This window comes from Pelodiscus sinensis, chromosome 11 (genome assembly GCF_049634645.1).
Source record: "Pelodiscus sinensis isolate JC-2024 chromosome 11, ASM4963464v1, whole genome shotgun sequence".
Lineage (NCBI taxonomy): Eukaryota > Metazoa > Chordata > Testudines > Trionychidae > Pelodiscus > Pelodiscus sinensis.
In genome coordinates, this window is record NC_134721.1 from 1,542,468 (window position 1) to 1,569,333 (window position 26,866).

Below are 26,866 nucleotides of genomic sequence, written 5' to 3' on the forward strand. Positions count from 1 at the left end.
ACTCCTTGTAGGACCAAGATTACTGGCAGGGGCTCCTTCTGTGTTTGATTTAATGGGTCTTAACTAGACCCACTAAATCAAACACCGGAAAATCAATCACAACAGTGTCAATCTTCCCCAGAATGTAGACACGGCCTATTCATAGAATCATAGAATCATAGAATAATTGGACTGGAAGGGACCTCGAGAGGTCATCGAGTCCAGCCCCCCGCCCTCAAGGCAGGATCAAGCTCCGTCTACACCATCCCTGACAGATGTCTATCTAACCTGTTCTTAAATATCTCCAGAGAGGGAGATTCCACCACCTCCCTTGGCAATTTATTCCAATATTTGACCACCCTGACAGTTAGGAATTTTTTCCTAATGTCCAATCTAAACCTCCCCTGCTGCACTTTAAGCCCATTACTCCTTGTCCTGTCCTCAGAAACCAAGAGGAACAAATTTTCGCCTTCCTCCTTGACACACCCTTTTAGATATTTGAAAACCGCTATCATGTCCCCCCTTAATCTTCTTTTTTCCAAACTAAAACTATTGGAGACCAACAAGCCCTGCATGTGAGTCATGTACATTAAAGCACTACCAGAAGGCAACTGGACAACACAGCGATGGAGACAACAGAAGAATGCCAACCCAGCCGAAACATACAAATATGTGTGCTTTGCAGCCTCTGTTTCTTTCAAACATGCATGAGAAGTGGGCAGAACCCACCGTGACCTAAACCATCACAGTTCAGAGCAACACCCACTTCCTGGATCCACAGTGAAATCCTTGCCCCAGCCCAATCAGTAGATTGTATCGCCAACACTCCGTTCTCCCACAAGCCTGCTCCGAAGCGGGAGAGGGAAGGGTCAGCCATCCCATTTCCAGACCCTTCCTGGAGCCCAGGTAGGGGGGAGAAAAGGCAAGGTCCAAAGGGAACTGAACAATCCCCAGGCCCTGCAAAGAAGCGACATCAGAGAGCCTCAAACACATTGCTGCCTTTTACGGACGCCTGAGGATTTCCTGGTCCAACGCCAACAGGTAAAGTTGAACCTGAGACCTCAAGCTTAGCGTGTGAGCCTCTCTGCTACACAGATGTGCAACCCCCCACCAGGCAGATTTGAACCTGGGACCTCTGGAGCTTAATGTAGGAGCCCCTACAGCTTGAAACAAAGCCAGCTGGCTCTCAGCTCAGGCTGTAGAGCTCCCTTGTTCTTATCTCTTGTTGTAAATGGCCTAAGTGCCACTCCATGGAACAGTGACCCACTAGGTGTGGGGGTTACACATGTACCAGCGGGAGCATTCAGAAGCACCATGAAGCTGCCCCTAGAACTTGCTCCTGCATGCTCTGCATAAGGGGGTGGGCATACGCGGCCTGTGTGAGCAACCTCGAGTCGGGGCACATTACCTTTGGCGACAGACACTCCAGAAAAGCAATATTATTGAATGGAACATAACAGGAGTGGCTCGCATCACCTACAGTAGCTGCTAAAATACCTCGAGGTGGATTTCTGTGAACACGTTGGTTCTACTCCGCCACAAGTCACCACTAAAGTATCCCAGTGGAAGAGAGACATTCAGAAATAGAGTCAGAAGGGCAGCATAAAGGGTGGTAATTCCATATCACGCCACGGCTACATCACACCCACGCCACGGGCTACCTCACACCAGGCTCTGATTGGTGCTGCCCAAAACAAGGATATTGGAGTGAAATCTAAACACCTCATGTAAATACAGCCTACTGCCCCCAGACACCATACAAGATATTTTCAGGTCGCTAGGTACTATTAAGAGATACACTAAACCCCCAAAAATATTTTCATTGATAGTCAACCTATTGCACACACCATGGAATGGGTGCACATGCACACAAAGAACATGTATAATTAAACAGAGTTCCGTACTTCAAAGAGGGTTCAACATCTTTCTTACGCAAGAAAAAGACAGCCTATCTTCTCTGAAGTTATAGCCCATCCTCTTGGAGTACACGAAAGAACAGACAAAACACGGTTCATTGGTTTAGGAGTGGAAAGCGTTTTTAAGTCGCCCCCATATCAAAAAGATCACTGCTGTTTCCTGCCTTCTTTTACAGACCCCGCTAGCACACACGGGGCTCGTTTTTCAGACTGACTCACGCATGCACTGAAGGGCAACTAAAATGATTAGGGGTTTGGAACGGGTCCCATATGAAGAGAGGTTAAAGCGACTGGGACTTTTCAGTTTAGAAAAGAGGAGACTGAGGGGGAATATGATAGACATGTAAAATCATGAGTGGTGTGGAGAGGGTGAATAAAGAAAAGTGATTTATTTGTTCCCATAATATAAGAACTAGAGATCACCAAATGAAATTAATGGGTAGCAGGTTTAAATCTAATAAAAGAAAGTTCTTCACACTGTGCACAGTCAACCTGTGGAACTCCTTGCCAGAGGAGACTGTGAAGGCTGGGACTATAACAGGGTTTAAAAAAGAGCCAGATAAATTCACTGAGGTTAGGTCCATAAAAGGCTATTAGCCAGAGGGTGAGGAATGGTGTCCCTGGCCTCTGTTTGTCAAAGGCTGGAGAGGGATGGCAGGAGACAAATTGTTTGATCATTGTCTTTGGTCCACCCCCTCCAGGACACCTGGTGCTGGCCACTGTCGGCAGACAGGCTACTGAGCTAGATGGACCTTTGGTCTGACTCAATATGGCCATTCTTATGTTCTTATTATGTAAGCTCTGCAACATAGGTTACTACGTAATTTTATCAAACTGCAACTTTCAGTCTTCTCAAGCGTTCATGGAGGGTGACACTGGTGTGGAATCGGAAGTCAGCATTCTAAGGTGGAATATAGGCGCCAATCCAGCAAACTCTCATAGAATCCTAGCGTAGGAAGGGACCTCGGGAGGCCATCGAGTCCAGCCCCCTGCCCAAAGCAGGACGAACCCCAACTAAGTCATCCCAGCCAGGACCTTGTCAAGCCGGGACTTACCAACCTCTAGGGACGGAGGTGCTTAATTTTTGGTCTGAGAGTAGCTTGAGTGTTTGCAGGATTGGGCACCCTGATGACAGCAGGCTCACATTGAGTAGGCCGACGTTACTGTAGGACTGCTGTGTCCGTGCTTGGCCTGTTGTGAAGATGTGTGCTTGGGTAACGTTAAGTTGCTCTCCAACCCGCTAGATCTTTCTCAAGACTCTCAGGGTATTCTTTCAACGCTGGGTTACCCCAGCTCTCACCTGGGGGTTGCCCTCACAAAAGTCACCAGCCCAAGTCTGGTGGGTTTTTCAACCCAGGTTAGCCCTAGGGTCCAGCGTGATGCCCAAGTGCTGCTGGATAATCCCCCGCTCCGTGTCTAGCAGGACAGACGAGTTCTCCCACAATTACCTGGGAAAGACGCAGAGGGCGGAGTAGCTTATTGCAGCCCCAAACCCGCCGATGGAGGGAGCAAAGGGAGTTAGTGTCCAGGGCTCCCAGCTGCCAACCGACCACTACTGTGGCAGTGTCCAAAGCCCCAAGCTCTATAAATCACCACTAGGGTGCTCCGGGAAGCTCTAAGGGCTGGAAGGAAGAGCATGGCATGCTCTGGCTGGTGCAGCAGGCTGGCTGCCCTAGCCCCACCCCTTCCACCTAAGGCCACGCCCCTTCCAGGAGCACAGCTCCCCGCCCACCTTACCCAGGGGCCCAGCATGGCTGTCAAGCTCCCCTGTGCTGCGCTGACAACCAGAGGAGAGATCCCAGATGTCCTGGACCCGGACAGAGAAGCGCAGCCGTAAAGATACTCCAGGAGGTTGGGCTTTGTTTGCGGGATGGCTGCTCATGCCAAGAAGGCTAATCTAACTGCTCAGACCGAAGTCGACTCTGCCGCGCACACATAACCTTGCTGATCGCAGTAGAGGGAGCACAGCACTCACTATATGCCCTGGTCCACAGTCCCTAATTAAAAATTAAATGCAGTCTGTTCCGCAGAATGAACTTGACCCCCTTGAGGGGAGTTAGCAACGTTTTCTGTTTAGGACTATACAGCTGCACATTTTGTCTCTAGAACACACCAACACACTACATATTTGATTTCAGTTGTGTAAATTATTCAAGGATCCAGTAAGTGGCTTCAGACTTCATGATCCCCGGCCACCTGGGAGAAACGCGGCTATTAAATAACCCATCCCCACTTCACTGTTTTCCCCGAAGAAGATGCCGCTCACAGTAATCTGACGGACGCTCAGAAAGCCCCTAATTCTCTCCACACAATCATGGGTTTGCATGTTCCAGAAATAGACATCATCATCAAAACAATGACAAGTAACCCTAGCGCTGTCCAACGATGCAGAAAAGTGGGAAAATGCAGCCTGCTTGCTGCTTATTTCTGAAAGCACATGCTCCCTCGGAGTCCAGCGGCTTAGCATTGGGTCATTACCATCTCATTACGCTGGGTAGAAATGTGGGACGGGCACATTTCACGTGCCGACTGGTTTTCCCAATTCACTGGCCAGACGCGTGTACATTATGCTTGGTGTAAATTGAAAATTAGAACCATTTACCTGCCGTTTTTTCTTGCCTCTAGAAAGCCTAGACAGAGGAGACACGCTGCCCTCAATCAAGAAAGATACATGCATATTTTTCCATTCCTTGTTTTGATCATTCGCACAAATGTTTGTCCCGCTTTTTAAAATAGCAGCTGCCCAGGGGCCTCTCCCAGAAAAGAGAATACGTTCTCAGCAATGGAAATAGTGTGTCTTGCTTCCAAAACCATGCTGGGGTTTAATGTCAAAACCTTCATTTGTTTTAAAAGAAAACTAGGTTGAAAATAACCATTTTCACCCATCCGCATCCTCCTCCCAGTGCAATCCAGAAGCCTAGGAGAGAAGCTACAGAATCTCTTTTGTTGCAGCACTGCAGAAAATTGTATTTCAGCGCTATGCACCCCGTAACCTTCCTAGCGACCTGGGGATTTTCTTATTTCCCATCCCACCCCCACTCCTTGATAGATACTCACAGAAAGCAATCAAAGCAATATCAACCATAAGGTCAACACGGAAAATTGGAAGGAAGTGCATTGTTTCTAGCTGCCATCGTTTGGTTGTCAGAATTTTCTTAATCAACCCAAACAGCTTCTTGGAGACATCTAATCGGATTTTACCGAATGCTAAACCAGAATCATATTTTGACTCTCCTTTGATTCCAAGTATAAAAAAAACCCTTTATCTAATACTCGGGCATCTAATCTAACTATAGCTGTGTTTGCATTTGCATGATGGGGGACTGAAAGATGGCCAGAGAACCATCTTGGATTTTATCTATGTTATTACTCCAATGGAGAATATAACAGATTTTTTTTTCTCACGAGCATGGCTTAAAACGGCTTTTAAGCTTCACTGGCTCCTTTACAGTTGAACTTTGCTAACAAGAGTGTGAGGGGAACGGTCCAGTGCGAGGAAGCATGGATCAAGAGCAGCATGCTTTTCTAATGTTCCTTTAACCAGCCTCATAGAATCACAGAATACTAGGACTGGAAGGGACGTTGAGAGGTTATTAATTTCTTGGATTGCACTTAAATTAAAAAAGTGATCTTGTGCTTAGAAAGGTTGGAGATCACTGTTCTGCAGTACTTGGCTGAACTGCGCTGGATTGTTGATGAATGATGAAACCTAACTTATATTTGAAGCAGTCTGGAATGTAGTAATTTCTTCCAGTTAAAACATCATATTTGGAAACCTGACATGGCACAACGTAGCAGCCTCAGCTTGGGTCATGCAGCAAGTCAAAATACTGATTCAAAATTTACACGTGCTTGTCGTAAGGTGACATGGATTGGCGTGTCCCCCTGCTGAAGGCCATGGCATGACCAGCAAGCCTGCCTCAGTTTCCCAACTGAGTCCCTAATAATTCCATGCACACTTATCCTCTACTCCATAAACAGGATTTCTTACCAGAACATAGTTCATGAGAGTCTACAGTAAAAGTCTTAGACATGGAGTTTATTTCTGACCCCTGTTTAAAAAGTCACGAAAGATCACCTGATGTCTCATCTCTGGACACCTCATAGATCAGAAACCGGCACCTTTGATGATGCATTCACTCTTTTTCGGGCCTCTCCTGTCCATGTACCAGGAGAGCTGTCATAGCCCTTCTAAGTGTAGCAAAACCCTGCCCTTTACTTATTTATTACTCATTCCATAATAAATAAGAAAGACAAAGAAATTACGAAGGAAAAGGCAATCTTGTCAGTGCATAAACGCCACCCAAAACCGCATTCCCTCTGTAAGCGTTCTGTGCATGTGAAATAAACAAGGTACAGCTAATGATCGTCTCAGAACCTCTCTGGAAGCAGAGCCAAGACAGTATTTTCACAGCTGAAAACTTCTGCCTGGTAAAGAAGTGCCATGTAAACACGATTCCATGCAAATTCCATCAGAGTATTGACAAGCATAATAGACTCCAAATTTCTCTGACGGCAAGGATAACAGAACGATACAGCAATGCTCTGCAGATGACTAGCTCTGATCTTTTATTAGTTCTCCTAATTGTCTCTTGTTAATTTGTATCCTGCATCATAAGCATAAGCACTCACCTTCACAGTTTGCCCAGCTTCAGGACCATCCTGTAAGCAAAAAAAGAGAGAAGACTCAGATAAATGACGCTAACAAGCATCTCCTGGGAATTCAGAAATATTATCCATTAATAATTTAAATCCAATTTCATTGTGTGCTAATTTATAGTATTCTCCTGGGTCCCATTCAGCGCAAAGCCTGCAGGACCAGATGCTTTTACATTGCAGGGCGTGATGGAGGGGGAAATAATACGTAAAGAAGGAAATAAATACTAGCAACGTTGTGATTTTTCATGAGCTTAGAACCCCGGTTTTAACTGCTCGCAATAATGCGTCCATTATTTGTAGACGTAAAATACAGAGCTGCAAGCGCCGCTTTAAATCAAAGCTCATTTATTTACATGCTTGTTATGTCAAAAACGGCTTTCGCATCCAGATTTGGTTTAAATAAAAGGATTGGTTATTTTGTATAAACCTACTCGGTCAATCTAGCTCCCTATGTTGCTGCAGAGAGCGTCTCAAGGGCACGTCTGCCCAGCAGGGCTAAACTCAAAATAAGCTCTACAACTTGAGCTATGCTAATTGCAACGATTAAGTCGAAATAGCTTATTTTGACTTTTGGCACTGTCTACACAACGGTTATTTCGAGAGAGAGCACTCTTCCTTCGGCTTCCCTTACTCCTCGAAAAATGAGGGTTACTGGCGTTGGAGTAAGCAGTCCTCCAGCTCAACATTATTTTGACATTATGAGTACGTCTAGACCGCAAGCTTCTTTTGAAAGTGAGCATCCGCACCACAAAACCAGATCGAAAAAGCAATCTCCTTTTTTTGAAAGAGAGCATCCAGACTGCATCGATGCTCTCTCTCAAAAGAAAACCCTGATTGCTATTCACAGAATGGCCACCATGGCACCTGTGCTTTTTTTGACTGCCTCTTCTTTCAAAAAATGTCCCTGTTTTGTGACCACACATGCCTTTTTTCAAAAGAGCTCGTTCGAAAAAGGCGTTCTTCCTTGTAATTTGGTTTACCAATGTCAAAAAAAACCTGCGTTCTTTTGATTTAAATTTTGATTTAATTTTGAAAGAATGCCACTGCAGTGTGGGCAGGTGACTTTTTTCGAAGAAAGGGAAGCTTTTTCGTAAAAACATTGTAGTCTAGACATCCCCTATGTTGAAATAACTGCTTGCGTGTAGACGGGGACTATGTTATTTTGGAATAATGGCAGTTATTGTAAAATAACGCTGCTGTGTAGACATAGCTCAAGTAATAAACCTACATAATGCCCTTAGCTAATTCCTGGGAAAGTTGCCTCTCGGGAGAAATTCTGGTCTGCATGCAATGAGTTTACTCCTTGTATCATGCGAGTACCTTTGTTAAGAGCTATGCCTTGCAAACCCTTTCTCCTAGGAGTACTACTTACTACAAACCAGCGATACTACTGGTTACTTACTACCTTACTACTACACCTGGTAGGGTTTTTCAGGAGGGCACCATTTTCACAGTTAATTATCTGGACTCTTCACTGAACCCAGATGCAGTATTTGATTGCTAACCGCCATCAGTTGTGAACGCCACAGGTAACGATATGCCGAGTAAAGCAAGACTATTTCCTTACGTTTGTGGAGCATTTACTGCTTCTTTGGTGGGAGCGTCTTCTTCTCAGCAGGTTGTGAAACAGGGTAAAAAGCTCAATAAAACGCTGCAAGGAAGCAAAGCTTTGGGAGCCAATCAATTTACAAACCTGAATCGAAATGGTGAGCGAAGTGCCACGGAAATGTTTCTCCACCACATTTCCAACCTGTTGTGTCGTGTGAAACAAATCAGCCACTTCTTCAGGACGCAGGTCGCGGAAACGCTCCACGGGCCGGAGTGGGCAGACAAGGACATCTGAATTAGAAGCAGTTAAGGAACATGTGCAGACGCAGGATACCAACTTATTCCTTCCCCCACCATAACAATAGGTCACCCGCAAAGGGGCTTTATGGTTAAACTCACCTTGATTTGAGGGTAAGAACTTAATCAGTGGAAAGGAAAGGGTTTTGTAGTGAAAATACAGCAATCATATTATGTCTGCTTCAGAAACCGGTCCCATTTCCTCACACATTTCTCTTTGGGGCCAACGTTTTCCAACCGCAGTGCCTAAGACATTTCTGTGACTTCGAGAAAGCGCCCTGAGCACTCTGGCTACATCTGTACTATGAGTGTTCTCAGCAAAAAATATGCTAATGAGGTACTCATTTGCATAAGTCACAATCTCATTTGCATATTTTCTGCAGATCCATTTTTGCACTAGGGGTTTTTGCGCAACAATAAGCAGCATGGACATTTTCTTTTTGCACAAAAAAACCCCCTCTTTTCTGCAAGAGCCTTGTGCTCAAAAAAGGAGGAATACTGGTCTTGTGGAAAAAGGGGCTTTTGCACAAAAAGAAAACATCCACACTGCTTGTTTTTGCGCAAAAATCCCTAGCACAAAAATGGATTGGCAGAACATATGCAAATGAGATTGTGACTTATGCAAATGAGTCCCTCATTAGCATATTTTGGCCAAGAAAACTTGTAGCGTAGACGTCGCCTCAGATTCTAGCGCTGTTGTAGGCACCCTTTACTAGAGGGGCCTTTGAACTGAAGTGGGAGTGTTTCAGTTGGGAAGATCCTGACTACAACTCCCAGCATGCCTTGGGGGGAGAGAGAGACAGACACTTCCTCTATTAGGGAGTGCAGGGGGAGCATTCGCTGGGCTCCACTTCTGGGGAGGAGCTGAGATGGCTTGATGGTGCTCTGTACTTATTAGGAGCTACTGCTGAGAGCCTGCTGGGCTTTGGTGAAGCAGGGAGCCTTGGGGACTTCACTGGAGCCAAGGCAGAGACCATTGCTGTGCCGAGAGCTGACTAAGCTGGGTCTGCAGACAGCGGTGCCAGCACCCTCCTTGCTTAGGAAAGTGTTTGCAAGGGGACGGAATAGCCAAGACACCTTAATGGGTGGTCTGAGTCTGAGAAGCGGTGGAGTGATCTTTCCATCCAACCAGTCCCAGGGCTGCTGACACTGGGGTCAAACAATTCCACTCTTCAGAGGGGTGGTGCAGCTGGGAGGGAGTCCAGATTAGAGATGTTCTGCCTCCCGTTGCCTTGGCTGCACTGGGCCAACCAAGCGCTAGCTCCAGCATCACGATTTTCAAGTGCTCCCACGCAATCCCATCCAGAGCAGTGCTCACTCCAGGGGTGGGGCAACTGGTGGCAGAGTAAATGCAAGTGAGATGCGTTTCATGTACCCACTGTGAACAGGTTCACTGACCTGCCCCCTGCTGGTTTCAATTATAGCTGACATTGAATCTCAATGTGTTGTACCACGGCTTCTTGAGTTGTTCGGAAACGGTGGCTTAGCACCAGTGCTTTTTTTGCAAAAGCAAAAAACGAAACAAAAAAGGGCCGGTACTCCAGGGGAAAAGTTGTTGAGCTCCGGTACTGGAGGTACCGATACTGCGTCTGGAGGTGCCGGTTCTGTGTATCGGGCAGTACCGTCACAGAAAAAGCACTGCTTAGTGCCAATTTACATTTCTATTGGGGCTCTCCTGTTTATACTTAATATTTCTCAGATGGACCCATTACACAGATGGGTTTACTCTGGGAGGCCCCCAAGGCAGGTCATCGAGCGTGTATGAAGCCCAGCCAGGTGGAGGCACCACCAACTTCAGTTTCCTTTACAAGTAGAAAGGCAGGAACAGAAAGACGGAGAGAGGCTTCCCACCCATCCAACGCTGCCACTGGCATACTCGACCCCTCCTTGACTGTCAACATCAGCCCCCCCCCCCAGTGAGTGTTGCCTGTTCCCCAGTAAACAGAGAAGAAAAGGGAGCTGCACTGGGAGAGGCCGGTGTGACATGAACCCAGGCTGTGGGGTCCCTTGCTAGCACCAGTCCTTACTGTGGGGGGTCAGCTCCCCAGCTCCACTGGCCACCAGCAACACAAACACTCCCTCGAGGCCTCCCAGGTAACTGCCCTCGTTCCACTTGAGCCCTGTCTCCCTTCAGCATCCAGCCCCTGCTCCCCGATACACCAAAGAAGCAATAGTGCCCTGCTTCCCTGTGCCACCTCAGATCTCTGCTCTGCTTCATACACAGTGAAATCGCCTCTAAGTGTGTTTACCAAAGAAGGGCGATTCAGACAGGAGAGAGCTGGAGTACTGGAAACAAGTGGTTACCTGTACAATAACATCATAACTCATATTCTGGAGTCTAAACTCAATTAACAAGACACTATCTTGTGGTGCAGAGCAGTGCTCCCCAAAACTCCTTGCGGGTCTTTAAGTTAGCTATGACCCTTCTTTCATGGGATAGGCACCCTATCAATTTGGGAAGGACTCCAGGGTCTCTTTGTATCCAGGATATACAGCTGCTCTCCAAGTTATGAACGAGTTACGGACCAACACTTGGTCCAACACTACGGACCAACACTTGGTGTGTAACTCAAAGTGTTCGTAACTCGGATCCCATAGAGTTACATGGCGACCGCGCTGTTTGTAAGCATGGATCACCGTTCGTAACTTGGATCCACATTTACGACCACTTTGGTCATAAGTACGGATGGTCGTAAGTGGAGGTGGCCGTAAGTCGGGGAGCGGCTGTACCAGAATAACCCTTTGTCTCTTGCCATCAACAAGACAACCTCCTGTTGTTTTGTTAGTATAATTCTTATTTCCTGTTGATTTGCTCTCTTGGCCCTGATCTCCACTAGGGGGTTATTTCAAAATTATAAGCGCAGCGTCCATACCACCAAGCCTGTTATATTCCCTCCAAATCTGTACTCCTGCTCTCCTTGGGGAATAAGCTTATTTCACGATAGTTATTTCAGGAGTTATTCTGGCAGATTTAGTTGTTCTGAAGCTATTTCCTAGTGTAGACAGGCTCTTGTATATTTCACAGGATTTTAGTTTACAATCAGCCCCATATGTGTTAGACATAAATTGTGAGGCCTACAAATATGCAATATACAAATGCCCTGATTGGGAGACATTTTTTGCCTACTGCCTGGAAGGAACATTTCCAGCATATGTCATCTCCTGGAGACCTACCGTAACACCAAGCTGCTTAAAGCACAACTTTCAGTATAGACACATCACTCCTTAAATATGACCCATGCACAGTCTGTAATGATTACGATGACCAATGAGCTACTGGCTCTCAGTAAAGACCTCACATGCTGTCCTTTGGTAGCCATCATGCAGGGATCTACCCAGGGGAGTGCTATAAGTCACTATGCACCCACTGTGCCTTCTAGCAGCTGGCACTAAGCAGTCCCTGGGTCACAGCTGGCTCAAAGCACTTCTGAAAATCAGGTTTCATTTCACAGTAGCCTTTCAAACAGGGCACCGAACACAGCTGATCACTTTTGAATCACATCCGTGTAAAGTCCCTGCTGTGAGGCTTCCATGTTTAAAAACGGGGAGCTCTATAAATAAGACCAGGGTCGTGACTTTAGTAACGTTGCAGCTGAAAGGCCCTGGGAATGCTCATCTATTATTAATATTGTGTAAGTATAGTTAGTTAATTAGAGCTGTTGCCATTTTTGGCTCAGGTCCAGAATGCTGCACACACATTTTTTGCCTGTTCTCCTTCCTCACAAAGCACTTCATGGTCCATGAAATGTACCATCATGGAAGGGGATCGAGACAATTCACAAATGCGCTCCTTCGAACAGAACGTCCCGGTCTATCCTACCACTACATCCAATGTAAAGAGTACTCTAGTTCCTAATTTGGGACCAAGCAACCACTCACTACAAGGCATAAGTGTTTCTGAGAGCATCTCTACTCTAGGAAATTATTTCGAAATATAGCCGCTCCCCGAGTTACGACTACCTCCACTTACGACCAGCCGCACTTACGACCAAAGCGGTCATAAATGCGGATCCGAGTTACAAACGGAGATCCGCGCTTATGAACAGTGCAGTCGCCATGTAACTCTATGGGATCCGAGTTACGAACACTTTGAGTTACGGACCAAGTATTGGTCCGTAACTTGTTTGTAACTCGGGGAGCGGCTGTAACTTATTTCAAATACAAACTCCCAAAATAATAATTTCAATATAGTGCATTCACACTACAGGGAAGCCTCAAAATTAGTCCGAGGCAGGCAGGCAGATGCGCTACCTCGACTTAGAGTCCCAGAAAGCACTCGGGAGTAATTAGTTTGAATGACTCTGGGGAGTCATTATTTTGAAATAGCGGCCCCGGAGCATCCACACTACTGCTAATTCTAAATAACTATTTTGAAATTAGCGTTATTCCTCATGGAAAGCAAGAGTTATTTCAAAATAACCAGGCCCTTATTTCGAAATAACGGGCATGGCAGTGGGGACATTTAGTAGACCGGGACTTTGTGTGAGGACAACCCAGGTGGCCCAAGTAGAGAGCACTTAAGACTTGAAACCCAACTAGTTCTACCGCGCCTTTTCAGTGGCGTTGCTCCTGATTTACACTAGTGGGAATGCAGAAAAAGGCCCTTACAAAGCCATGTAAACACTGGCAAACATATGGTACAGAAGCACTTTATTTGTTCCATATTAAAACACACACTCTAATAACGGTTTTGAGAAAATTAAGCTACACAAGACTGTAATAGACTAGTATTGTTCACGGCAATTTTAGTCCTGCAAAGATAATAGGTTTTCGGAAAGGAATATAATAAAAACAAGACAGTAGTTATTCCCCTTTTCTGCACCTCAGCTTACCCTTCCAGAGTTTAGTTTTTAAGGGCTATGGTTTTATAGATCTCTCAACACCTACATAAGAACAACCATTCTGGGTCAGACCAAAAGTATCCTGCCTACCAACAGTGGCCAACACCAGATGCCCCAGAGGGAGGGAACACAACAGGTAATCGTCACGTGATCCCTCTCCTGTCACCCATTTCCAGAGAGAGGCTAGGGACACTATTCCTACCCATCCTGGCTAATAGCCATTAATGGATCTAACCTCCAGGAATCTACCTAGCTCTTCTCTGAACTCTGTTCAAGTCCTAATCTTCACCACATCCTCTAGCAAGGAGTTCCACAGGTTGACTGTGCACTGCACGAAGAAAAACCTCGTTTTGTTTGTTTTTAATCTGCTGCCTGTTACTTTCATTTGGTGACTCCTAGTTCTTATGTTATGCGAACAAGTAAATAACTTTTCCTTATTCATTTTTCCATACCAGTCATGATTTTATAGACCTCTATCATAGCCCTCCTTAGTCTCCTCTTTTCTAAGCTGAAAAGTCCAAGTCATTTTAATCTCTCATCTTATGAGACCCGTTCCAAACCCCTCATCATTTTTGCTGCCCTTTCCTAAACCTTTTCCAATGCCATCTTCAGGCGGAGCCCCATATGTTTTAGAACTCGCTGCCATCTCCGGTTTAAATGCAAATAAAATTGCATGCAAAACACAGGCAAATGTCACAGAGAAGGATTTCTCCTTCTCGGCATGTGGAATGGTGGCTAGACCCACTGGCGGCTATGCAAGTGCCTTGAAGTCTCGGGAACGAACCGTGGTCCCTCAGCCTCCTTCAAATTCCCTCTGAGTCTGTGAAATGTCAGGCTGACCTTTGCACAGCCTGCAGCAATGCTTCTCCCACCGGGCTGGGGAGACTATAGACTAGCTCCAAACAACTGGCAAAGTCCCAGGACCCCCGGTATTGCAGTTAAGCCTTCAGGTCCTAGTGCTGCTCTACAGCTGAGCTCTCCAGGATGGTCCCGCTACTCCTGTTTATCAACTCCTGTCCTTTCCTGTGAGTTCCAATTGGTTCCACTCTTTGAGAGTGACATTGGGTGTGTCCCCTGCCTGGCTGCTTGTCCACACTGGAAACTGCCTGATAAGTAGCTACAGAATGGCCAATGAACACACTTAGAGTACGTCTACACAGGGGGACTAAAGTTGCATTAATCTACACAACTTCAGCTACGTCAATTGTGTAGCTGAAGTCGAAATAGCTGAATTCAGCTTTTGGAGCTGTCTATACAGCAGGAAGTCAAAGGCAGAGCACTCTCCCTTCGACTTCCCTTACTCCTCGTGAAATGAGGGTTATAGGATTCAGAGTAAGAAGTCCTCCAGCTCAACGTTATTTCAAAATAAATGCTGCCGGTGTCGACATGCACTGTTGTTTTAGAATAACATCAGTTATTCCGAAATAACCCTGCTGTGTAGACATAGCTCTAGAGCCCACCACACCCAATTTCTGGATGACTCTGGCTCATCTTCACCCAGCCCTAGCGAGTCGGTGAATACCCTGCATCCCCAAACGTGAAGAACTGGGTATCGTCACCATTCTTTCCTCCCTTATTTAACCCCCGATCTGTGGGTTGCAGAGATAGTCCCTGAATTGTATGTACGATGTTGCTCCAGTGGTAACAGAAGAGAGGCTGAAGTTGAGAGGTTCAGACAAAAGTTATGCAAGCCTGAGCTTCAAAATCTCTGGCAATACTAGTGAGGTCTCTTTTAAGAGGAGAGCAAAGGACTGCATACTCATATAAACAAGGAGGGGATTCATTCACAAAACATAGCCGAGGGAAATACATTTGCAATTCTGCTTTGAGAAAACAGAAGTTTCCCGGTGACGCGGCGATGAATCAGAATGACGACGGACAACATTGGAGCAGATCTTTGCCTAACTGAGACTAGCTTTTTCAAAAGAAGTCCACACGTAGAGACCCCTGTGGTGCTCAAAAGCACAAGAGAAATTTGGTGCCGGCTGTGGATGCTAAGTGCTGCTGAAAACCAGCTGTGTAAGGCCTGGTCTACACTAGAGCCAACGGTCGACCTAAGATATGCAACTGCAGCGACGTTAATTATGTAGCTGGAGCTGACGTGTCTTAAATCACCGGCCACACAGAGGCAGGCTGAGGGGAGTAAATGCTACCGTCAACTTCCCTTACACCTCAGGAGAAGCAGGAGTATGGGCGCCAATGAGGGCACCCTCTGAGTTTAATTTAGTGGGTCTTCACTAGACCCACTAAATCAAACCCTGGAAGATCAGCCCCGGCAGTGTCAATCTTCCATGTAGTGTAGACAGGGCCTAACAAAGCAGCAGCGACACTGACTAATTTTTTCACTATAATTCATCACATTAAAATATTTTGAAAAAGAACAAATACGTCTTGAGGTGTGTTTAGCTAGCTGGAATGAGCAAACAGAGAATATTAAAAAAGAGTCGGGTTGGAGGGCTTTTGGTTTTCTGATGCTCAATACCCACCTCAGGCGAACACAGCTAACGGGCGTAATAAAGCTCCAATAATTTATCTGCTAGTCGCCCAAGCATGCTGTACAAAGCACCTTCATAGAGGATGCTACTGGTTGAACTTAGAGCCCCAGGGGAAAGGAAACTCGCTGTGCCGACCTGATTTCCATACCAGGAAAAAAAGGAGTAGAAAAACTAATTAATTTTACCCATAAAAAGGAAATTCATGTCAACAGTAAAACAGGAAAAAGGACATTTGTTTAATCTGAGTTCATTTTTCAAAAGGAAAGAAGGAAAGCTTTTGCCCTTAGGACATCGGATACTTAAATAGATAATTATCCTTCTTCTGCAGCACTGCTTTGTTATCATGGGTCAATGAACCATTCATAAATGAAGAATTTCCCTTTACTTACCTCTAGCAAAAACGGCTGCCTGGATTCTTGTTCGTGTTTTGCCAGTTTCTCTCTCATGTACCCTCTTACCTCCCAGATCAGTAGTTTGATCTCCAGTGAGCTTGCGACAAAGGTACCAAGCATAATTTGCTATGCTAACCATGGTTTCTATAGCAATGGAGTAAGATGGTGTTCCTTGCCACACCGTTGCATAGGGCAAAACGGGCCCATATTTGCTCATGCTTTTATAACACGAAGCACAATTAGAGAAGGAAGTTTTGCCGGATTGTGACAGAAGACACCGGTATTCTATTCTTTGCTCTGTCAGGGTATGTCTACACTACCACCCTGGTTCGAACTAAGGTGGTTAATGTAGTCATACGAACTTGCAAATGAAGCCCGGGATTTGAATTTCCCGGGCTTCATTTGCATGTTGCCGGGCGCCGCCATTTATAAATGTCCGCTAGTTCGGACTCCGTGCCCGTGGCTACACGCGGCACGAACTAGGTAGTTCGGAATAGGAAGCCTAATCCGAACTACCTAGTTCGTGCCGCGTGTAGCCACGGGCACGGAGTCCGAACTAGCGGACATTTAAAAATGGCGGCGCCCGGCAACATGCAAATGAAGCCCAGGAAATTCAAATCCCGGGCTTCATTTGCAAGTTCGTATGACTACATTAACCACCCTAGTTCAAACTAGGGTGGTAGTGTAGACATACCCTCACTGACTAACTCTTGTCTTAGGCAAGGCATTTCATCTTTCTGTTCCTCCTTTCCCCCTCCCATGTTTTAACAGTCTTGTCTCCTTTGGCCAGGTCTTCACTAAAGGGGAAGGTCAAATTAAGATACACAACTCCAGCTACGTTAATTACGCAGCTGGAGTCGACGCACCTTAATTGGAGTTTTCCTACTGTCCTCACAGTGGGAAGTCAACAGAAGCATTTGCTCCAATCAGCTTCCCTTACTCCTCACAGGAGCAGTAGTACCAGCTGCTGACAGGACTGCCCTCTGAGTTTGATTTAGTTGGTTTTTACTATACCCGCTAAATCAAACTCCAAAAGATCAACTGCGGCAGAGTCCATCTTCCCGATAGTGAAGACATGGCCTTAGATTTGTATTAGCTGTTTGCAGCATGGACTCTCTCCTGTTTTTAAAACTGACTGGGATTTAAAAAGAAACTTTCACCCATGGAAGCTTATGCCCAAATAAATCTGTTAGTTTTTAAGGTGTCATGGAACTTCTAAACACTTTGGCAGATGCATGGGATTTTTTTGTTGAACTTCTTTTTCACTGAAAAAAGAAGCTGGTTGCCTAAATCAAAACTATTTACAAAATAGGTTCAGTTTCTGTGAACCTCCGGACTTGATGCTTTTTTGTTAGAAAAGTTTTTGAGATAGGTGTTAAGGCTTGACAGTTTTAAATGAAAATCTTATGGGGTTTTGAATTAAAACAACTTTTTATTTTAAATTTTAGCAAATATAGGGACTTTAAAAAAAGTTAAAGTCAAAATCAAAAGATTCAGGCAATGTCTTCACTGGGGGCAAGATCAACACTGCTGTGATTGATCTTCCAGAGTTTGATTTAGTGGGTCTAGTGAAGACCTTCTATATCAAACTCAGAGGGCACCCCCATCGGCAGCTGGTACTCCTGCTCCTGTGAGAATTAAGGGATGCTGAGAGGAGTGTTTGGGCATGGCAGGAAAACAAAGTAAGGTATGTCAACTCCAGGTAACTATTTAACATAGCTAGAGTTGTGTATCTTAATTAGTCCTTCCCCTTTAGTGTACACCTGGCCTTAGAAATATTTGAAACAAAACACTGATTGATCGGTTATATTTTGCCTTGCAGATTCCTAAAACGTTTTGAGATTTTGACTTTTCGTCCTGCTCCATGACAAAACCAATTTGAAAAACTCACAAATTCTCACAGTATGAGAAAAGGGTTTCCTCTCCAGTCCTACTTATGTATTTGTTCAATAAGGCTCTGAAGACAGCTGGTATACCTAGGAGCTAACACAGTAAAGTAGAAATTAATATGATAATTTAAACTGCAATATACCAGGAAGGGATTTTCCCCGTCCACTCCCCAACTTAAAATACTGAGACGTATTTATAGGTTACACTACATTTTAACCCGATTTTTGGCAGTGGATGTGAAAAATAATTAACTTACCATCATTCCAAGAATAACTCTGTGATAAAGACAAAGAATAATGACAGAAACTGTGAATAGAAAATGTACTTACGACAGGAGTGAAGAATGCATATATAAGAAAGCAAATGCCAAAATGAATTCATTATGATATGTTCCCATTACAAAACCCCACAACTTTACGGGTGTGTCTAAACTACATGGCTCCATCAACGGAGCCATGTAGATTTGTTTGTTCGGCAAAGGGAAATGAAGCTGCGATTTAAATAATCGCGGCTTCATTTAAATTTACATGGCTGCCCCACTGAGCCGACAAACAGCTGATCAGCTGTTTTTCGGCTCAGCGCACTAGTCTGGATGCTCCCGCGCCAACCTGAAAGCCCTTTATCGACCTCCCCGTTATGCATCGTAGGATGAAGTTTACCGGGGAGGTCGATAAAGGGCTTTCATGTCAGCAGGGGAGTGTCCAGACTAGCACGCTGAGCCAACAAACAGCTGATCAGCTGTTTGTCGGCTCAGCGCGGCAGCCATTTAAATAAAAATGAAGCCGCGATTATTTAAATCGCGGCTTCATTTCCCTTTGCCGAACAAACAAATCTACATGGCTCCGTCGACGGAGCAATGTAGTTTAGACGTACCCTACAATGTTGTTTTAGGACAGTTTAAGACAAAATATTGGTCAAATATTCCATTTACCTCAAACTTCCCCTGAAGAGTTTACAGTTAAAATATTCCTCAATTCCTGCTTTAACTCTTTGTGTAATATTGCTCTCTGCTGTTGAAGAGCTGACTTTGGCCAGAGCTGTTCAATGATGGGTGCAGTAATTATTTCCGAAATAGAAAGATTCTGTACAGAGCACTGGAATCCTCGAATCCTAGAACTGGAAGAAATAAGAGACAGGACTATGCAGCACTTTAAAGACTAACAAGATGGTTTATTAGTTAATGAGCTTTTGTGGACCAGACCCACTTCCTCAGATCAAATTGTGGAAGAAAGTTGGCATGACCACTTTGTAATGGGTAAGAAAACTTCCCTAATTATCACCTCTAATATCATCATCTCGTAGATGTTAACCTCCCCCCCTCACCTCCCCTCTGTTCTAAAATCTGATTTGTCTATTTTATAGGTGTTCACTTTTTTTGAGTGTATCCCTTATATATGATCATGCCAATTTTCTTCCACAATTTGATCTGAGGAAGTGGGTCTGGCCCACGAAAGCTCATCACCTAATAAACCACCTTGTTAGTCTTTAAAGTGCTACATAGTCCTGTCTTTTGCTTCAGCAAGATCAGACTAACACGGCTACATCTCTATTACTATTCTAGAATGGGAAGGTACCTTGAGAGCTCAAGTCCAGTCCACTGCCCTCACAGCAGGACCAAGCACCAACTTGATCATCCCTGACAGGCGTCTGTCTAAGCTGCTCTTAAATATCTTCAGTGATGGAGATTCCACAACCTCCCTAGGACCCTTTTGGAGCCAAAATCATCCGTTAGTTACCCCAATTGCTAAGCATAGGCCTCAGGTATATTTTTAAATCCTGCAGAATTATTCATGCAAAAAAATGTGGATTTGTTTTAAATTCACATTAAGGGAAGTGCACGTCTCAGAAATGTAGCCAAACAGCATTTCCATTCGTGCAGTCATCACTCTCCCGTGGAACATGTCTGATCTTTCCGATTCCCTTTTGCTAAGCACCGTCCTCAATAATTTCATGAGGTTCATATTCATTTTAAATTGCCACTGAATAAGGAAGTTTGTACGTGTAAGCTTTGATGAGTACGAGTTACATATTTCCTTCAAAATCTTCTGAATCAGGCCACGCCATGAAAAAGAATACATGCAGTTTAATAAGCTAACGTCTTTGTTCTAAGGAGTAAGGCAGCTTGTTACACTTAATTATAACTTACAACTATATGGTCCTAGCTATAAATCCAGCAGAAGTTTCTAAAAGGCCATTTCTTTTTTCTACACAGGAGCATCCATATTCTATGTGCCTGTATTGATTTATTAAATGAAATGGGAATTGCTAAACTTTCCAGAAACTATAAATGTACACCTTTTTATTACTCTACTCATGGCAAAGGAGTTCTATAGGCATAGAGCTGGAGCACAGCAGTGGTGAAACAGACCAGGTATTCACAAACTGATGTCACAAAAGAAGCATTTGCCAGGCGATTTCCCATACTCACATAGAATCCCAGGGCTGGAAGAGACCTCAGGAGTCATGGAGTCCAGCCCCCTGCCCACAGCTGGACCAATCCCAATCCAATCAACCCAGCCAGGGCTTTCTCAAGCTGGGATTTAAAAATCTCTAGGGATGGAGATTCCACCCCCTCCCTAGGGAACCCAGCCCAGTGCTTCATTTCCCCTCTAGTGAAACAGTTTTTCCTAATAGCCAACCTAGACCTCCCCCACTGCCACTTGAGACCATCGCTTCTCGTTCACCACTGAGAACTGCCTCTCTCCATCCTCTTTGAAACCCCCCTTCAGGTAGCTGAAGGCTGTTATCAAATCCCCCCTCACTCTTCTGTAGACCAAATAAGCCAAATCTCTCAGCCTCTTTTCATAAGTCAGAAGCTCCAACCCCCAAATCATTTTGGTTGCCTTCCACTGGACTTTCTCCAATGCCTCCACGTCTTTTCTGTAGTGGGGGGCCCAGAATTGGACATAACACTCCAGTTGTGGCCTCTCCATTGCCAAATAAAGGGGAATAATCCCCTCTCTTGCTTTGTAAAGGCTTTTGAATACCACTCCTTGATCAAGTGACTCCAAAGCATCCAAGCCATGCATAAAGTAGCTAAGGTACTGGACTGGAACTCAGGAGATGTGGAGGCAGTTCACAAGCTCTCCCAGGAAAACTCCCTGCATATTTTTTAAAGGTGCAGAACATTGACTTTTCACAGTTATAGTATTTTATTTCAAACCCGACGTAAGACAGCAACAACAGGTAGCTGTGTCAGCCAGCTACTGTCTCATGACCCATGATGGCGCAAAACCATGCTTTTCAACGTCAACCATAACCTTTGGTCTCGGCACTCTCATTCTTAGACAAAGCTAGCTATCCCACACCCTCCCTTGGGGTTGGCATTGGAAAAAGTTTAGGTTCCGAGAACAGCAACAAAAATTATTAGGAATTTGGAATGGGTGCCATATGAAGAGAGATTAAAAAGACCGGGACTTTTCATCAGAGACTAAGGGGAGATATGATAGAAGTCTATAAGATCATGACTGGTGTGGATAAAGTGAATAAGGAAAAGTTATTTACTCGTTCCCATAATATAAGAATGGGGTCACCAAAATAAATTAATAGGTAGCAGTTTAAAATAAACAAAAGGAAGTTTTTCTTCACTCAGCGCACTGTCAACCTGTGGAACTCCTTGCCAGAGGATGTGGCGAAGACCAGGGCTTTAACAGAGTTCAAAAAAGAGCTAGATGGATTCATGGAGGTTAGGTCCATCAATGGCTATTAGCCTGGATGGATAGGAATAGTGTCCTTAGCCTCTGTTTGTCAGGAGATGGATCACACAATGATTCCCTGTTCTATTCACTCCCTCTGGGGCACCTGACATTGGCCACTGTCGGCAGACAGGATACTGAGCTGGATGGACCTTTGGTCTGGTCCAGTCTGGCCGTTCTTAAGTTCTTATGTTCTGTTCTTATGCTCTCCCTGCGTGATCTTGGAGAAATCACATCAGTGCCTCACACTCGGTCTGTGAACTAGGGTTTGTAATCCTTCCTTTCTCCCACCGTTGGTCTGTGGAGCTTATAAGCCATCTGTGGCATGGGTTCTCTCTCAGCATTTGTACTGAGGAACACTAGCACAATGGGAGACTACTATGGGTTGGGGAATGTAGACACAGCTATAAAGCCCTTGCTGGGATGATCGAGTTGCGGTTGGTCCTGCTTTGGACTCCAGGACCTCCTGAGATCTCTTCCAACTCTAGGAGTTTATGATTCTATTATGCCAAATATAGTGAGTGATCTTTATGAATTTGATTCTGTTTTGTCAGGTGAGCATGTAAATGCCCAACATGTGCATGGGCATTTGAGATCATGCATAGAGTACAGCGATCACTATTAAAATGACAGCATCCGCCCAAATGGACGACATGGGTATCACCTGTGCTCCTGTGTAAGGAGAATGTCTCATCTCAGCTACCCCTGTTCTGTCACTGTTGATAAAGGAAGTTTCCACCCACCAAACGTGCATGACATTTTGGAGCAAAAATCAGTACCAGCCACACTGTTCATTCACTTGGACACTGGACTGGGAAGCCCAAATTATTAGAGCAGCAAGTCTGCGGCTTACCCCAACTCTAGTGAAGTCAACCAGGCCTGGACTTTAGAGCTGGCCCTCAGCATGCTAATGGACTCAGCACAAATTAACCCACGAATGATCAGCTTGACTTCTAAACTGTCCACCAAGCGGGCCGAAGTGCAGGCATTTCTGCAGTGCACTTCTCTAAAAATCTCTGCAGAGCTATAACTGTAAGGAGAAACGGTTAGAATATGTCCCTGATGATCATCCAACGGCCACGATCTAACAAACTATAGACTTGGAATGGGCTTTTGTTCTGTTTAAACCTATGTATTTGCGGTAGACAGCACACGTTTCATGTTGGCGTTGGTTTTGGTTTTCAGGCTAAGCTTCAACCAAAACTTTATGAAGACACAAATGAATTATTTTACGGGTAGTGTCGTCTGGACAATAAAAAAAACAAGCATTGCCCCCTCGTTAGAGGTACACAAGCAATTTAATTCTACAAATGACTTGTTGTTTAAAAAGGAGAAAGCCCTTGTTTTTGGTCTTTAAGAAATACATCATTGCTTGCCTTTTTACAATACCTGAAGCTCTGTTAAATCACCCGTGTTTGACTGATACCATCTCTATTAATGTTGCCTTAAGAGTCTGCTTCCAAAGTCTTCATTTGGAAGTCATAGAAAGGCCAGGCACCTAGACTCAGTCTGAATACTCTCATATTTCCCCATGTATTTCATAAGCCTTTGTTAATATCGTACAAGACAGTGTTTGCTAATTTGCACTCCTGACTTTGATTATCCCTTGCGGCTGAATGTGTCTCACCCATTTACAAAATGACTCTCAGCAAGAAATCTCTTGTCTTTGAGATTAAGGCCTTGCTCATCTTACGTCTTATAGCTCCTTATTGTTGTATGAATAGCAGGATTAAGACTTCATTTCACACATGCAGATTGCACGACCTGTTCAGATGCGAGCCGCAGGTATTGCTAGAATATCTTTCTAATGGGAGGACATAGAGAAGAGATGCGCAGAGATAAGCCATGGTGGGTGTGAGACATTCAACTTCCCACGAGTCAGTTCGACCCCACCTGGGGAGAAAATGAGGCCTATTAGTATGGCTGGCTGGAGACAAAATGACTAGTTTCATGGTGATGCATTTATTTTGTAAGTCAGGAGGAAAAGAAAAGAATCTTTCAGCCCCATATATAACGTCTGAGGGGAATGAACCCATAGTAGGGATAAGAACCTACTTTTTTGTCCTTCAATTGCTATCCTGCGGGATCTTAGATCATGTGGTTTAGAGCACATGAAATCTAGCGAGCTTTCCTGCATTTGAGGTATCCAGCATCTTATCCCTGGATTCACCTGGAGCTCTGTGCCTCAGGGCAGAGAAGTTTCTCATGGCTTCTAACCATGACTCCTTCTAAAACCTTTATCCTAATAAAAAGAATTCCCAGATTTCAGAGGAAGCGGGGAAGGTAGAGCGAACAAAACCACACCATCAGCAAACAACTGCAGGACATTTATGCTTTCTTCACCCCTGCATAAGTCTCTACTCTTGCTGGGCCCCTGCATGAGAGTGGATTGTATTCGGTATGGACGGAAACCATTTCGTAGAGGCTGCAGGACAAAAAAAGATTGGTTCTAGGTGGGAACATCAAGTGCAAGAAGAATATTCTTACATAAGAACATAAAAATGGCCACGCTGGATCAGACTTAAGGTCCATCTATCCCAGAATCCTGTCTGTCAACAGTGGCCAATGTCAGATGCCCGAGAGGGAGTGAACAGAACAGGGAATCAAGTGACTTCCAGCCTCTGACAAACGGAGGCTTGCAACACCATTCCTACCCTTCCTAGCTAATAAATATTGATGGACCTAACCTCCATGAATGTATCTAGTTCTTTTTTGAACCCTGTTAAATTCCCGGTCTTCACAACATCCAAGGAGTTCCACAGGTTGTCTGTGTGCTTCATGAAGAAAATCTTCCTTTTTTTTTTGTTTTAAACCTGCCACCCATTAATTTCATCTGGGAACCCCTAATTCTTATGTTATGGGAACAAGTAAATAACGTTTGCTTATTCGCTTTCTCCATACCAGTCATGATTTTATAGACCTCTATCATATCCCCCGTTAGTCTCCTCTTTTCAAAGTTGAAAAGTCCCAGTCTTTTTCTTTGGAGATGGTAAGATGGTTTGCATGCCTGGGGTTTCAATGCCCATAAGAAAAACTGAAGTTAAGTTATTTAGAAAACAATTTTTAACGCTTCTTGATTTGGTGGCAAATATATCTGAGAACTGTAAAAATGATATCATGGCGTGCCAGCAAAAATGACTCGTAATAGAAACTGAAAAATTGCTTCAGATTATTCAGCCACACACAATGTATGCTTCTGTTTCTAATCTACTCTGCCACTTCTTGGTGTTCATAAAAAAATCATTAAGATAAATCAAATTATCTGAACATCGTCCATCTTGATAAGGCAGCTTTGTGCATGTTTACATGAATACAGAGGGCCAGATTTAAGCAGTAAAATGGAGAATTAGCAGTTGCAGTGGGACAAAAGGAAATCAATATAAATCTGACAGATCTGTGTGCACCGGGATGATAAGAACAAAGCTTTAAACCTACACGGCTGCTTTTTACAGCTCTTGTTCAATCTATTATTTACTGCAACCAATCTTCTAGCCCCATTGAAGCTGCTTAAAATAATTCTTAATGCCACTGAAAAATGCAACGCCTCCAAAATATGGACAAGAACTTCGTTTTGTGCAGAAAACGCCATGTATTTGATTTCAATACGTAAGTTGTACCAACTTCATCATACTAGGTGGGATGAGCATAATCTGTTACTCACAGTGTAGTGATTCCAGTGAGTGGAAACAGAAATATAAGGCAGGAAATGCTCCAGGATCCATCACCACAGGGGTGAGCAAGAGGCTGCCAGCCAGCCGGATCCGGCCCGCCCAGCCACCGGATCCAGTCTGTGGCTGCCTCACCACAACCCTTAGACTCTTTAAAGTGTGAGCTGCTCTCTACTTTGGACGGCTAGGGTGGGAAGAGGGAGTCTTCACATGCTGCTCCCACCCCCTGGCCAGCAAAATCTCGCAGCTCGGAGTGGAGAAATTTGGCTGGGGGCAAGGGCAGTGTGGGAAGTCTTCTCCCACCCTCCCCCCACTCATAGATGGAACAGAGCCATGTGGAGCAGCCATCAGCCTGCACCAGATAGTCTGCCTCGGGTTTCTGCAGGGCTGCTGGCTGGGAGCCACCTAGGGAAGTGCCTCTAAGCCAGAGCCTACCTCTGGCACCCACCTCCTCTCTTCCCTCTGACTACCTGCCTCAGGCCACCACCTAAACCCTCTATATCCTTTCCCCTCCTTCTCTCAGGTCACAACTCCCTCCCACACACTGCACCCCTTCCTACACCCCTCCACAGGCCAGAATCCTCTCCTGAACCCAGACCCCTCCCTGACTCTGCACCCCATTCCCCTGCCCCACGTCACCACCCAAACCCTCTGCATCCCTTTCACGCAAGGTCACAACTCCCTCACACCTTGCACCCCCTCTTAAAGCCCCTCCCTCAGGCCAGAATCTTCTCTTGCACCGTTACTCACCACTGTACCATGTGCCCCAGGCCCCTACCCCAGATCACAGCCCCCTCCTTCACCCAAACTCCCTCTCAGACCCCTCAACTCCCACTGTACCCAGTCCCCGATCTCATGTTCCCTTCTACACACAACCTCCGTCCCAGACCCCACGCCCCCTCCAGAGAAGTGTGGCCCTTGACCACTTGCCGAACTCTTGGAGTGGGCCCCCCATTAATAATTATTGCCCACCCCTGCTCTCTCATCATCATCTTCTCATCTCCAATCATGCATTAGGTGGGTGACTCACGTCACTGAAGACCTGTCTTGCCCACTCTTGCTTACAATGAACAGTACTCCACTTGGGAATAATCCCGTTCGGGTAGATACTCGCTTCAGGTGCAGCCCTGATCAGTGGTGGGGGCAGAACTGAAGCAGCACTGACCTGGGATGCACTGTCCCTCAGAGACACATCTCCATCACGTAATTCTTTTCCGGTCCTGGGGGGGAGGGGTAATTCACTGCAGCCTTGTCCGAGCCTTGCTGAAACTATTATTTTGAGGATGTTCCCTCTAATTTTTTCCATCCCATATGTGGAATGAATATTGTTACGTGCACTGAGGTCATGTACGGATGTGCCCCACCAGGAGAAGCAAAAAGCCAGGGAAGATAGAGAGACATATATAGATATATAAATTACCTTATGGTAATTATATATAAACATATAAAAGTTATCATAGGGTAATTACACCAGCCAGGACAGGTG

General features: G+C 45.1%; 1 protein-coding gene across 18 annotated transcripts in view; it reads right to left on the reverse strand.

Annotated features, from left to right (window-relative positions):
- FHIT (fragile histidine triad diadenosine triphosphatase) overlaps window positions 1-26,866 on the reverse strand; it is a 1,115,730-nt gene that overhangs the window by 212,998 nt on the left and 875,866 nt on the right. For 15 of the 18 annotated variants that reach the window (XM_075938454.1, XM_075938453.1, XM_075938452.1 and 12 more), the window contains 2 exons: window positions 8,248-8,393; window positions 6,528-6,557 (listed from right to left, as the gene is read on the reverse strand). The exons of the other annotated variants lie outside the window; for them this stretch is intronic. In XM_075938454.1, coding sequence (XP_075794569.1) covers window positions 6,528-6,557; window positions 8,248-8,393 — 176 coding nt within the window. The remainder of the gene's footprint in view (window positions 1-6,527; window positions 6,558-8,247; window positions 8,394-26,866) is intronic. 18 annotated transcript variants of the gene reach the window in all.